At 44.5% G+C, this 14,359-nt stretch overlaps 1 protein-coding gene across 4 annotated transcripts in view; it reads left to right on the top strand.

Moving 5' to 3' along the window:
• Positions 1-1,550, top strand: part of SMCO4 (single-pass membrane protein with coiled-coil domains 4) — a 73,078-nt gene extending 71,528 nt beyond the window's left edge. For all 4 annotated transcript variants that reach the window (XM_081950725.1, XM_081950728.1, XM_081950726.1 and 1 more), the window contains one exon: positions 759-1,550. In XM_081950725.1, coding sequence (XP_081806851.1) covers positions 885-1,064 — 180 coding nt within the window. In that variant the 5' untranslated portion in view covers positions 759-884 and the 3' untranslated portion in view covers positions 1,065-1,550. The remainder of the gene's footprint in view (positions 1-758) is intronic.
• Positions 1,551-14,359: the final 12,809 nt, after the last annotated feature.

Here is a 14,359-nt window from a genome sequence, read left to right as displayed (position 1 = left end):
GATTCGGACAGTGAGGAGGTTGGGGAGGAACAGGGGCCAATCCTGGAGTCTGGGGAAGGGTTTGATGAGGGCTCTGCAACGGAGGCAGAGATGGGGCCAAGGCCGTCCGACGGTTACCAGCTGCCTTCAGAGTCAGACATCAGTGAGGCAGATGAACAGCTGGAGCCTGTTCCCAGTGTGCCAGACGAAGGGAACAGCTAAAGAACAGGGGTCGACTTGGGAGTAAGGCCACAGGTGGACAATGAATGGCCCCTCCCAGGGGAAATAAAAGAGGAGCGGAAGGGGAGTGGAGTTTGCAGGAGACAATTAGTTCATTCCTGCATTCTTGCCAAGTATTGCATTGTCTGAAAGATATTGGCCTGGCCACTCTCCAAGCCTAATAAAGGCCGGTAATTGTGAACTATTTTGAAAGACTGAGAGAGAGGAAAGATTTTGCTGGAGAGGAATTCACTGTAGATTAAATAAAAGGGATTTATGCGGATGAGGACTCGGCTTCGTGCTGCTGGGGAAGCCTAGGTCAGAACACTCAGTATTAACCCCGTCATTCTTGTTCATCGACACCAGGAGTCTCCAACGTTGGCCACTTTTAAGACTTGCGGACTTCAACTTGCAGAATTCCTCAGTTAGATATGCTGGCTGGGGAATTCTGGGAGTTGAAGTCCATAAGTCTTCAAGTGGCCATGTTTGGAGGCCTCTGACCCATCAACACCATCAACTTCCATTGGACTATCATTTTTTTTCTCTTCTCTGTCTTCCAGGTTTTTATACCGGACCCAATCCAACGCCAAAAGAGACGAGGTCGACCGGAAGAAGCATCTCTTGGCTGCCTCTTTGAGACCTCTTTGGTTAGATTTCCTTGGCGAGAGGTCCAGGAAAGAAGGAGAATGAGACAGCTGAAAGGGAAGCCCAAAAAAGAGACATCCAAAGACAAAAAGGAGAGAAAGCAAGCAATGCACGAAGCCCGCCAGCAAGTCACAACTGTGGTGCTGCCCACCTTGGCTGTGGTGGTGCTTTTGATTGTGGTGTTTGTGTACGTGGCCACCCGGCCCAATACAACTGAATGACATGGAGTTTGAACTCTGCCCCTTGGGTGGGCATGCCAAGGCCCAACAACTAATCAAAGTTGCTCCTTCCTCAAGAGATCCTTTTTTAATCACTGATATTAATAATCCTTTTACAAAGGAATCCTCTTTCTCTGACTTGATTCACAGTCCACAGTTGCTCTGGTGGAAGGTCACATAGAACATACTTGATTCCAGGGACACAAAGTATGTTTTATTGTCTAGCATAATGTGCCTTTTTTAGACCTCAACAGTCTCTTGCTCACTCACTCCTTAAGGTAGAATCCGTTGCTTTTGGAAATGTGTATAAATCAGCTTTGAGTTGGTCAGCAGCATTGCCCCTATCAGGTTCCTGTATGTTGGCTTCACAGCTGCCGAAGAAGTGGATATTTCCCCCCACCTTCCGTTGTAATTATATAATGGCATTTGAAAATCTTTGATTAAAAAAGTATTTATTTTTGGAATAAAGAGAACACATCTTACATAAAAGGCTTTCCTCCTGATTTACTCTTGAAACCGTTCTGTTGTGGAAAACAACAGACAGTAGATAAGGTTTCCCTCAGAATTAAGCCAGGACATAAACAGAACAGTTCCTTTCTCCATATGAGGCTTTACCAATGAATAAGATAACTCTTTTAGCAAACATACGTTTGTTCTAGTAAAATAGTAGGAATTTCGGACAGCATTAATGTTGATTTTTAAAAGTGTCTACACTTTTTAAAAAAGTCCTGAGTCCAGCATACTAAAACAACGGCTTAAAACATAAATACCCGAGCTATTAGATAGAGCCAAGGTGGTGCAGTGGTGAGAGTGCAGTACTGCAGGCTACTTCTGCTGACTGCCAGGTGCCTCCAATTTGGCATTTCGAATCTCACAAGGCTCAAGGTTGACTCAGCCTTCCATCCTTCTGAGGTGGGTAAAATGAGGACCCCGATGGTTTGGGGGCAATATGCTGACTCTGTAAACTGCTTAGAGAGGGCTGTAAAGCACTGTGAAGTAGTATATAAGTGCTATTGATACTGATATTGATATTTTTAATATAATTGACCAGGGATCCCCAAACCCCAGGTAGTGGACTAGCACTGTGGCATGCCAAAAACCAGGCCACGCAAACAAGCGAAGCCCCATCCAGGGAATGCAGGCAGCATGCAAAACCACACCCCCTTCAATCCACGGAATAACCTCTTTCCACAGAAACGATCCCAGGTGCCCAAAACGTTGGGGAAGCTGCTATAATTTACTATATGGTGGGATCCAAATTTTGAGATACACTGCAATAATAAGGGATGGAAACCCAGCTCTTTCATGTGCCTCTAGTCAGAGGATGCTTAAAATAGGGTCTCCGAACCCTTAAAAGTAAAGGTTCCTCTTGCACATATGTGCTAGTCGTTCCCAACTCTAGGGGGCGGTGCTCATCTCCATTTCAAAGCCAAAGAGCCAGCGCTGTCCAAAGACATCTCTGTGGTCATGTGGCTGGCATGATTAAACGCCAAAGGCGCACGGAACGCTGTTACCTTCCCACCAAAAGTGGTTCCTATTTTTCTACTTGAATTTTTACATGCTTTTGAACTGCTAGGTTGGCAGAAGCTGGAACAAGTAACAGGAGCTCAGTCCGTTATGTGGCGCTAGAGATTCGAACCAGTGAACTGCCGACCATTTGATCGACAATCTCAGTGTCTTAGCCACTGAGCCACCACTTCCCAAAGTCAACCCCTAAAATTGGCTTGGCGCATTTTGGTGAAATTGTGATATCTTAGCTCCTTGTCTGATGACATTATGAATTTTTTAAAAAGTAAAAGAGTGAAAGTTGAAGCAGAAATAATAGTATTTTGCCTTTTCATTTAGACACAAGACCAATAGGAGCATTGCGTTCTTCCCATGATAAACTGTATTTTATTACATAAGCCCTATAGCTTGGTTCACAATGCTGTTAAGTATCCATAAAATTCACGGGCTGGTTGTAAACATCATACTAAGCTTTAATGCGGTATGCGCAATGTAGTATACTGAGCCTTAATGCGATTTTAGCTTCTGGCATTGTGTGACCTGTTTGCCCTTAACAAAAAAGAAAATCACATGACAGGAATTGCTTTCATTAGTAGTGTTACGATGGATAAACAATAAATAAACAGTGGTAAAATAAATAAACATGAACCAGTTCCGCTGCCAAGCACCCAAATTTTGATCACAGGACCATGGGGGTGCTGCAACAGTCATAAGTGTGAAAACCAGTCATAAGTCGCATTTTTCAGTGAGGTTGTAACTTCGGTCATTAGAATAGGAGAGGATAGGACAGAACAGAATAGAATAAGAAGTGGAGGATAGGATAGAATAGAATAGAATAGAATAAGGTGGAGGATAGGGTAGGGTAGGGTAGGATGGGACAGGACAGGACAGAACAGAACAGAACAGAATAGAATAAGAAGTAGAGAATAGGATAGGACAGGACAGAATAGAATAGGATAGAATAGAATAGCTGGATGGGACCTTGGAGGTCTTCTAGTCTAACCCCCTGCTCAGGCAGGAAGCCCTAAACCACTTCAGACAAATGATTGTCCAATCTCTTCTTAAAAACCTCCAGTGATGAAGCAGCCACAACTTCTGAAGTCAAGCTGTTCTACCGGTTGATTGTTCTCCGTTAGGACATTTCTCCTTAGTTCCAGGTTGCTGTTCCTGATTCGTTTTCATCCATTGTTTCTTGTCCTGCCTTCAGGTGATTTGGAGAATAGGTTGACTCTTCTTTATGACAGCTCCTTAGATATTGAAACACTGCTATCATGTCTCCTCTAGTTAAAAAGTGGAGGGGAAAAAATGAAAAAGAAAGTTCCTGACTTAAAAGTCTGTAGAGATTCTCAGTCATCCAGGTCAGGGTTGTCCCAAAGATGCTTTTTTCAGGAGGCAACTGGACTTTCTCTTTTTTTTTTCTTTTGAAGACGTTTTGCTTCTCATCCAAGAAGCTTCTTCCCGACTTAGCATTTAACAACATAAAAAAAGCAAAGCATTTCACCAGTAGAATTTTCAAGCCGTTTCTCTCCTAACATGAAGTGATGGTAGGAGAAGGGAGTGATTTATTAGAATCATTTTAACAGAAAAATTTCACTGTGGGTTTTTTCCCCCTACCTCATCATACGATCAAGCTACCAAGAGTGGTTATTACCTGATAAAGCCGTTTTACATATATTTCTAACCACCTTTTCCCTTTGCACAAATCCATTTATAGCCAAGGTGTTATGGCTTGCAAGGCAATCTTATCACATGAATCCTATTGTGACTCCAAGCATTTAAAAAGGCATATTTTTTTTTAGTAATTTTATTATCTTTCAGTTCAAGAATCTTAAAAGTGAAGATATGGGGAAATGGGCGTTTTAGTTTTACATTCCTGAACATCTCTAAATCCAGGATTTATTTATTTCCTTCCTTTGTATTCATTTGCAACTGTCTAAAGATTCCTACATGTATATATATACACATATATACTAAGGTCCCACAGAGTATTTGGCCTCAAAATGTAAACTGTGCCAATGGAGGTGCCCTCCTCAAAGGCATATAAAACATTGGCAAAGACAATAGAGAACAAAAAGTGGAAAAAATGGTGCCTTCTTAAGAATTGGGAATTAATAATACAAGGGTATTGCAACCAGGAAAATCCCTACTATTTCTCATGTCACGTAAGTATTAGCATGATTTCTAAAGCTTCTAAAATAAGCTATATGTGTGTTGCAAGACATTCTGTAGTTTTTAAAAGAAAAACTGCAATGTAATAATTATAGCAATAGTACAGGTGGTGCTCAACATATAACCACAATTGAGCTTAAAATTTTTTTCTTTTTTTTTTTGAGCTTAAAATTTCTGTTGCTAAGTGAGACATTGTGCCCCACTTTAAGACTTTTCTTGCTGTGTTTGTTAAGTGAATCACGGCAGCTGTTAATTTACTAACACGATTGTTAAGTGAACTTGGCTTCCACATGGACTTTGCTTGTCAGAAGGTCGCAAAAGGGGATCACATGACCCCAGGACACAGCAACTATCATAAATATGTGGCCACTTGGTGGTCACTCTGCTTAACAACAGAGTTGTCGGTCCCCATCGTGGTTGTTAAACGAGGACTCCCTATACCAGAGGTGTCAAACTCGAATTCATTGAGGGCCTCATCAGGTTCAGAGATAATATTCAGCCAGTTCTCTCTGGTTCGGATGAACCATTACCGGCGGCTGTGGGAGGCTCCGCCCACCCGCCCCGACATAATCCGCGACCTGCGCATGCACAGAAGGTGGCGTGTGCGCTCACATTTGCGAACCGGTAGGGAAGTTAAGTGAATCCCACAGCTGATCAGGGTTGTACTTGACCTTGGGTGTCCAGGGTGGGCATGGCCAGGATTGGCATGGCCAACTTGATGTCACTCGTGTCATGGGCGCCCGTGGTTTGCCCGAGTGCTCCGTCAGCGGAAACGGGCTCACAAGCTTCGTTTTAGGCTGCGACAACCTCCTACAACCTTCTGCCAGCGAAAACAGAGGCACCGTGGGCTGGTCCTTCACCATTTCGGGGGGGGGGGGGGGCTCCACAGGCCAGACCTAAGCACCCTGCAGGCCGGATCCAGTCTTGAGTTTGACACCCCTGACCTATACGCTCAGGTAGCATATCCAATCTGCAGCCCACTCGGTAGTCATTTGCTATTTCAAAGTGTCAGGAAAACATTTATGAAGGAGGGGAATTGAATTATAAAAGGATTCATAAGCAGAGTAGAGAGCTGTGAGACCAGACCTCAGAGAAATCTGCCTTGCTGGAAACCTACATGGAGCAGGATGAGAGGCTTGGGAGAGACATAGCAGCTGTTTCTTGTTTCACCTTCTTCCCAAGCCATTTCTCAAAAATTAAAAACAATACACTTACCTTTTCACTGTTAATCCCTGATCTATTTCTTAAAAGTGTTTCATCCCAACTGTATTATTTTTTATAAATAAATCAGGGCGGCCAATATATATAACCAACTCCGTTGTACTTATTTTGTACAATGGCAATAAAGACTATGCTAATATATCTAATACTCCTTTCTCCCATTTTCCCAAGAACAACCATGTGACATGGGTTGAGTTGGGAGGGAGGGACTGGTCCAGTCAACTAGCTGGCTTCCATGCCTAAGGCAGGACTACAAATTATAGTCTCTTGGTGATTGGCCCAAAGTCACCCAGCTTTCATGTCTAAGGAGGGACTAGAACTCACAGTATCCTGGTGATTGGCCCAAAGTCACCCAGCTTTCATGTCTAAGAAGGGACTAGAACTCACAGTATCCTGGTGATTGGCCCAAAGTCACCCAGCTTTCATGTCTAAGGGGGGACTAGAACTCACAGTATCCTGGTGATTGACCCAAAGTCACCCAGCTTTCATGTCTAAGGGGGGACTAGAACTCACAGTATCCTGGTGATTGGCCCAAAGTCACCCAGCTTTCATGTCTAAGGGGGGACTAGAACTCACAGTATCCTGGTGATTGGCCCAAAGTCACCCAGCTTTCATGTCTAAGGGGGGACTAGAACTCACAGTATCCTGGTGATTGGCCCAAAGTCACCCAGCTTTCATGTCTAAGGGGGGGACTAGAACTCACAGTATCCTGGTGATTGGCCCAAAGTCACCCAGCTTTCATGTCTAAGGAGGGACTAGAACTCACAGTATCCTGGTGATTGGCCCAAAGTCACCCAGCTTTCATGTCTAAGGAGGGACTAGAACTCACAGTATCCTGGTGATTGGCCCAAAGTCACCCAGCTTTCATGTCTAAGGGGGGGACTAGAACTCACAGTATCCTGGTGATTGGCCCAAAGTCACCCAGCTTTCATGTCTAAGGAGGGACTAGAACTCACAGTATCCTGGTGATTGGCCCAAAGTCACCCAGCTTTCATGTCTAAGGAGGGACTAGAACTCACAGTATCCTGGTGATTGGCCCAAAGTCACCCAGCTTTCATGTCTAAGAAGGGACTAGAACTCACAGTATCCTGGTGATTGGCCCAAAGTCACCCAGCTTTCATGTCTAAGGAGGGACTAGAACTCACAGTATCCTGGTGATTGGCCCAAAGTCTACCAGCTTAAGAAAAGCTCTCAAGAGCTTCAAAAGTAGTTCCAAAAATACCGGTTGAGCAAAACCTGATTTCTTGGAAGTGCTTCTCGTAGAGTAGACTCAGAGTAGGTCTATACTGTAGCTTAGAGATACTAATTCAGAGATGATTAGGAAATTACATTATTTTCAATGCTAAGTCCATCCATTTCTTTTAATGCTCAGAACCTGGTCTGAGTACGTAAATGCCTGTTATTGAATAGATTCACCTAATTCATTGAAAAATCCCATTTTTCTCTCTCTGCAACCCAACTTGTTATATTTAATCTGTTTTCACTCCGGCAATCTTTTCCATGCTTCACCTGCAAAATATATCCTCCTCCAGCAAAAAAAAGCCCTGAGGCTGGATCACATTTGATTAAAAAGAAAATCACAATCTGCTATGCAAAAATCTTGATGCCAGTCAAAACTTGTTTTCGATGTTTGAAATCACCTTGTCATCTGCCGGCAAAATTAAGGCTACCGGGCAGATTAAAACTATAAAAACAAATAAGAAAATTTTGGCAGATAAAATCCAAGCTGATAAAATGACAAAACAAACCCTACAATCAAAGGAAAGAACTAAACAGGAAAGATATGCCTATATTAAAATGGCACTTAGAGCCAGGCGTTCATTTCTGTTCCAACCGAAGAAGAAAAATTATATACAGGGAGTCCTCCACTTACAACAATTCACTTAGTGACTGTTCAAGGTTACAACGGCACTGGGAAAACCGACTTATGACCACTTTTTCACACTTATGACCATTGTAGCACCACCACCACCCCGGTCACGTGATTTACATTCGGAGGCTTGACAAGTGACTTGCTTTTATGACGGTTGCAGTGTCGTGGGGTGATCCCTTTTTGCAACCTTCTGACAAGCGAAAGCAATGGGGAAGCCAGATTCACTTAAACATATTACTGATTTTAACGACTGCCGTGATTCACTTAACACAGGGGTGTCCAAACTTGGGAACTTTAAGACTTGTGGACTTCAACTCCCAGAATTCCCCAGCCAGCTGGCTGGGGAATTCTGGGAGTTGAAGTCCACAAGTCTTAAAGTTCCCAAGTTTGGACACCCCTGACTTAACAAATGTGGCAAGAAAAGTCATAAAATGCAGCAAAAGTCACTTAACCAATTTCTCACTTAGCAACATACATTTTGGGCTCAACGGTGGTCGTACGTTGAGGACAACCTAAAATTCATAAAAGTTGTAGAATTGCTGAACTGAGTAGGATTTCCAAGGATGAATTCTACATGGAATGAATCTTAAGGTGTCATAAACCAGAAGAGCAGCTGGGCACATGAGTGCGCCGGGAGGCTACTCTTCCGGTTTCCGGTGCATGCATGTGCACTGGTCACTTGGTCTTCCAGTTTCTGGCACGCATGCGCATGTCAAGACCAGCTGGCCAGCGCACCGGAACCCGGAAGTGCAACAGGCAACGGTTTGCGTGCCCTGAGAGAGAGCTCTGCATCAGCACGAATGCCATAGGTTTGCCATCAGGGGTTTATAGTGTCCACCCCAGGGGTGGGTTCCTGCCAGTTCTAACCTCTTCTATAGAAGAGGTTCCACAAATCTACAGTGCCGTTTAGAACCGGTTCCAGCTCCCTCTCCCCACCCGTCCACATATCATCAAGATGAAGAGTGAGAGGAGGAATTCTGGGAGTTGAAGTCCACAAGTCTTAAAGCTGTCAAGTTTGAACACCCCTGGGGTTTTTTTTTCTAAAGGGTTAGGGGTGCAAGGGTCTTGTAACTTGACAGCTTTAAGACTTACGTGCTTCAAATGCCAGAGTTTCTGAACCAACATTTTGGCTGTTAAGCAAGAGGGTTGTTAAGTGAGTTTCGCCACATTTTACAAGTTGGCAATGCCCATCCAGTCACATGACCGCCAAGCCACTCCCACCCAGTCACATGGCTGTCAAGCCACTCCCACCCAGTCACATGGTCAGCAAGCCACTCCCATAAAGCAGGCCCCACCTACAGAAGAGATTCTAAAAACTTTTGAAACCCACCACTGGTCCACCCAAAAGTGATATGGGTATTAGACCTGCCACCACTTAAACCTCTAAATAGAAACAATACTCCAATTTTTGAGAAAGGTATCGTTCCTTAGAAGTCAAGTGCATTGCAGTAATGCAGAGCCAGATTCGAACATCGCAGGCCCAAATCCCTAAATTCAGCTTTTCCCTCCCTTAGCTCCTACCCATTGCCCATCCCTATGTGGCCAGTTAGATTCAGGCAAGATGTTTTCCTAATGGTCTATCCAAGCACAGGATGGTATGCAGCTGGTATGCTGGATGACCTTGAAGCAGCATCTCAAAGAAATACAACACTTACTTTCACTTCCCCCCCTTGCCTTCTTCCTTCCTCAGAGTTCATGGCAATCTGTCACCATAATGTAGTGAAGGACAGGCAAGCATAAGGTGGTAGCTGACAATGGGTAAGCCACGATCTGATCTGTCCCCTTGGATGGGCCCTAGATCCTTCCATGCCTCATTTAATGCCAAAATTCAGTACAGCCATTTGCCACTCACACTGTCAGACCTCAGAGACGTAACGCTTGGAAAGGGTCCTTAGTCATCCAAAAAAGACAACGTTACCCCCAGGAGCAAGACGTTTGCCAAAATATTCAGGATTGTGTATTATTCATGACCGCTGGATGAATTTCAGATAAAGAAATCAGCAATACTTTGACCTACTTTAATGGCATTTTAAATTTCAAATATCCTTCCATGATAACAGTAGGTGAACAGAGAGTGAGAAAAAGAGATACTTGGAAGAGTTTATCTCGGATGAAAAGGAAAAAAAAGACAAGTCTCAGCTTTTGGGCTTTCTCAGGGGCACCTATAAGTGAGGGTGAAGATTCGTTCTCCAAGCTGGTGAATTGGTTTCCGAACGTTTCGTTACCTAGCCTACAGACAATCTTTCAAGCCAGCATTCTGTTGTCCATATAATGGTGATGTTATCCATTCAGTCATGTCCGACTCTTGATGATTCTCTGGGCAGGTCTCTCCACATCTTCTAATCTTGCACTGCTTCTTTGAGATACAATAACACAATACAATAGCAGAGGTGGAAGGGGCCTTAGAGGTCTTCTACTCCAACCCTCTGCCTAGGCAGGAAACCATATACTGTTTCAACCAAATGGTTATCCAACATCTTCTTAAAGACTTTCAGTGTTGGGGCATTAACAACTTCTGGAGGCAAGCTGTTCCACTGATTAATTGTTCTAACTGTCAGGAAATTTCTCCTCAGTTCTAAGTTGCTTCTCTCCTTGATAGGTTTCCACCCATTGCTTCTTGTTCTGCCCTTAGGTGCTTTGGAGAACAGTTTGGCTCCCTCTTCTTTGAGGCAACCCCTGAGATATTGGAAGACTGCTATCATGTCTCCCCTGGTCCTTCTTTTCATTAAACTAGACATACCCAGTTCCTGCAACCGTTCTTCATATGTTTTAGCCTCCAGTCCCCTAATCCTCTTTGTTGCTCTTCTCTGCACTCTTTCTAGAGTCTCCACATCTTTTTACATCGTGGCGACCAAAACTGAATGCAGGATTCCAAGTGTGGCCTTACCAAGGCATTATAAAGTGGTATTAAGGCATTATATAGACATTATACAAGGCATTATATAGTGGTATTGTTCTATGCCAGGGGTGTCAAATTCAAGGCCTGCAGGCCGGATCCAGCCTGCGGGATGCTTAAATCTGACCCGCTGGGCCAGCTTGGAAATAGCAAAGGACTGGACAACGGTGCCTCTGACAGCCAAAACAGAGCGAGGGGGGCGCGTGTGGCCCTCCCGTGCCCCATTTTCAGCCTGGATGGCCTCCTGCAGCACCCTGCTGGCCAAAACAGGGCACGGGGCAAAATGGGCCCCCTCCATGCCCCGTTTTAGGCTTAGATGGCCTCCTGCAGCACTTTGGCGGCCAAAATAGGATGGCCGTGGCTTGCATGCCCCCTCCCCCCCCCGTGCCCTATTGTGACTGGCAGGGTGCTGCATGAGTCGTTAGTCCCCTCTCTCCCCCCACCCTGCTGGCCACAGAGGAGAACTACAATGCTGATGCGGCCTCGATGAAATTGAGTTTGACACCCCTGTTCTATGATCTGGTTGGTGTCAGCTTTGCTGGTGTCCCACCATCTTTGGCGGCGTTTTTACCACTTTAACCACTAACCCTTCCAAGCATAATTGCCTCTGCAATAAATTCCCCCACACGACATGGCCAAAACAAGTGAGTTTTGCTCTCCAGTGACATGTCTGGTGTTATGCTCTCCAGGATGTGCTTGTGGGTCACTATTTCTGTCCAAGGGAGATGCAGGAGCCTTCTCCAGCACCTCAGCTCAAATCATCTTCTTTCAACGACCCCACGATCCCTTGTGGAATGGAGTCTGGGCAACTGAATCGAGCTAGCAGAGTGTTTACTAGCCGGATGCCCTTCCTATCGTCAATGCGGAGCACCGTAGCTCAAATGAGTCGATTTTCTTCCCGTCTTGCTTTTTTAAGATCCAGCTTTCATATTCCGTATCTTACCACGAACATTTCCCATATCTCGTCAATTAAAATGGACACTCGTGTATTAAATTTATTTGTATTTAATTCTGGCTCCAGCCAGAATTCTTCTGAATCTCCACATCTCCTCCTTTCCCTGGACAAAGCTCCTTTTGAGTGCAGATCCTGATATACTCTGCACAAACGTGGATCCTTTCTGGGTACCAAAACCAGGTTTAAATATTTGGCACAAAGTTGTGAAGGTGGGTTGCTTCTGATCCTTTTGTCAGGATTGGATCCCAGCTGGGCAAAATCACCCTGCACTCCGAATAAGGGTATGGGTAGCTGAACTCTGGCATAAACCCCAAGGCAGAGGAATCTTCCCAATCAATTTTTCAGCTCAGCTCAATTGTTTTTAATATATTTATTCTCCCGGAGGCTGTGAATTAATGGCTGTTTTGGGAAACGGTGCACACAATCTTCCTCTTTCCCTCCACTTTATTAACTCAGACAGACAGATGTGCCCTAAGAAGCTGGCCATTACCACTAGTTAATACCGCAGCAGTGCACATGGTTTTCTTAGGTAACTCAGTTTAAAAAAGAAACTTCTGATAATTACTTGCAAAAGATGCAACAGAGCGAGAGGCCCTGCAAAGCTCTTTCCAGAATCTATATATATATATAAACGGCTTTGGTGTGTGTATGTTCTAGCATAACTCTGGAACGCCTTGAGCAATTTCAACCAAACCTGGTACACAGCTGCCAAAAAAACCAACACAGTTCTAGGCTGCATCAACAGAGGGATAGAATCAAGATCACGTGAAGTGTTAATACCACTTTATAATGCCTTGGTAAGGCCACACTTGGAATACTGCATTCAGTTCTGGTCGCCACGATGTAAAAAAGATGTGGAGACTCTAGAAAGAGTGCAGAGAAGAGCAACAAAGATGATTAGGGGACTGGAGACTAAAACATATGAAGAACGGTTGCAGGAACTGGGTATGTTTAGCTTAAGAGAAAGAAGGACTAGGGGAGACATGATAGCATTATTCCAATATCTCAGAGGTTGCCACAAAGAAGAGGGAGTCAAACTATTCTCCAAGGCACCTGAAGAAGCAATGGGTGGAAACTAATCAAGGAGAGAAGCAACTTAGAACTGAGAGAAATTTCCTGACAGTGAGAACAATTAATCAGTGGAACAGCTTGCCTCCAGAAGTTGTGAATGCCCCAACACTGGAAGTCTTTAAGAAGATGTTGGATAGCTATTTGTCTGAAACGGTATAGGGTTTCCTGCCTAGGCAGGGGGTTGGACTAGAAGACCTCCAAGGTCCCTTCCAACTCTACTATTGTATTGTATTGTATATAACTCGAGAATATGTTGCAGACTTGCTCTCTGGAAACAAATACTGTGGAGGTAAGAAACGCCTGAAACCTCTTGGGGTATGTTCTGTTAAGACACAGCCTGTTGTGCCATAAAATGGCTTCTACTGTACTGCCATAAAACGGCTTCTACTATGCAGTGCAGTGGCGTTGCTATGGTAATGGCCCCAACAGTACTCACAAGGGGGCACCCTCTGGTAAGGGAGAAAATCCAATCTTAGAAATTACTTTTGGTCCAGACATTTTCCCCCTATAAATAAATACCCGGACAATTCCGGGTTATCGGCTAGTTTTAATATAGAAGGACTTGAGAAACATTCCATTGGCAGAAAAGAACACGCGACAATCACCTACTCAGCTTAAATGCAAATCTTCTACTTTATAGTTTGGAACAACAAACCAGATTCTCAATCATATCAGAAATAGAGAAAAAAGTCCCTCTGTAGCATGCATTACAGGTAGTTCTTGAATTATGACTGTGATGGAGCTGCCCATTATGGTCATAAGATGCAACGATCATAAAAAGTGACCGACTTGATTTTTTTGCACTAGTTATTAAGCAAAGTGAACGAAAGTGGTCATTAAGAAATACCACAATTGTTTAGCAAATCCGTTGTTCACTATAGTGTGGTATTGCCAACATCCAAAAGTGAGTGTGGGGTTTTTGGGGGGCAAAGCCAGGGGTGAAATTCAGTAGGTTCTGACAAGTTCTGGAGAACCGGTAGCAGAAATTTTAAGTAGTTCAGAGAACTGGCAAATGCTACTTCTAGCTGGTCCCAGAGTGGGGTGGGAATGGGGATTTTGCAGTATTCTTCCCCTGGAGTGGGGAGGGAATGGAGATTTTGCAGTATTCTTCCCCTGGAGTGGGGAGGGGAAGGATACTGCAAAATCTCAATTCCCCTGGAGTAGGGAAGGAATAGAGATTTTGCAGTATCCTTCCCCTGGAGTGGGGAGGGAATGGAGATTTTGCAGTATCCTTCCCCTGGAGTGGGGAGGGAATGGAGATTTTGCAGTATCCTTCCCCCTGGAGTTGGGAGGGAATGGGGACTTTGCAGTATCCTTCCCCCTGGAGTGGGGTGGGAATGGAGATTTTGAAATATTCTTCCCCCAGGAGTGGGGAGGGAATGGAGATTTTGCAGTATCCTTCCCCTGTCACACCCACCAAGCCACGCCCATAGAACCGGTAGTAAAAAAAAAAAGGATTTCACCACTGATTGGAAGGGATCTTGGAGGTCTTCTAGTCTTACCACCTGTACAAGCGGGAGATCCTAAACCATTTCAGACAAATGGTCGTCCAATCTCTTCTTAAGCCCCCCCCCCAAGTGCTGGAGCACCCACAACTTCTGAAGGCA

The sequence above is a fragment of the Natrix helvetica genome (genome assembly GCF_964273705.1).
Source record: "Natrix helvetica genome assembly, chromosome: 4".
Classification (NCBI taxonomy): Eukaryota; Metazoa; Chordata; class Lepidosauria; order Squamata; family Natricidae; genus Natrix; species Natrix helvetica.
Note: the sequence above shows the minus strand (reverse complement) of the source record. Positions and strands in the feature narration are given on the sequence as shown.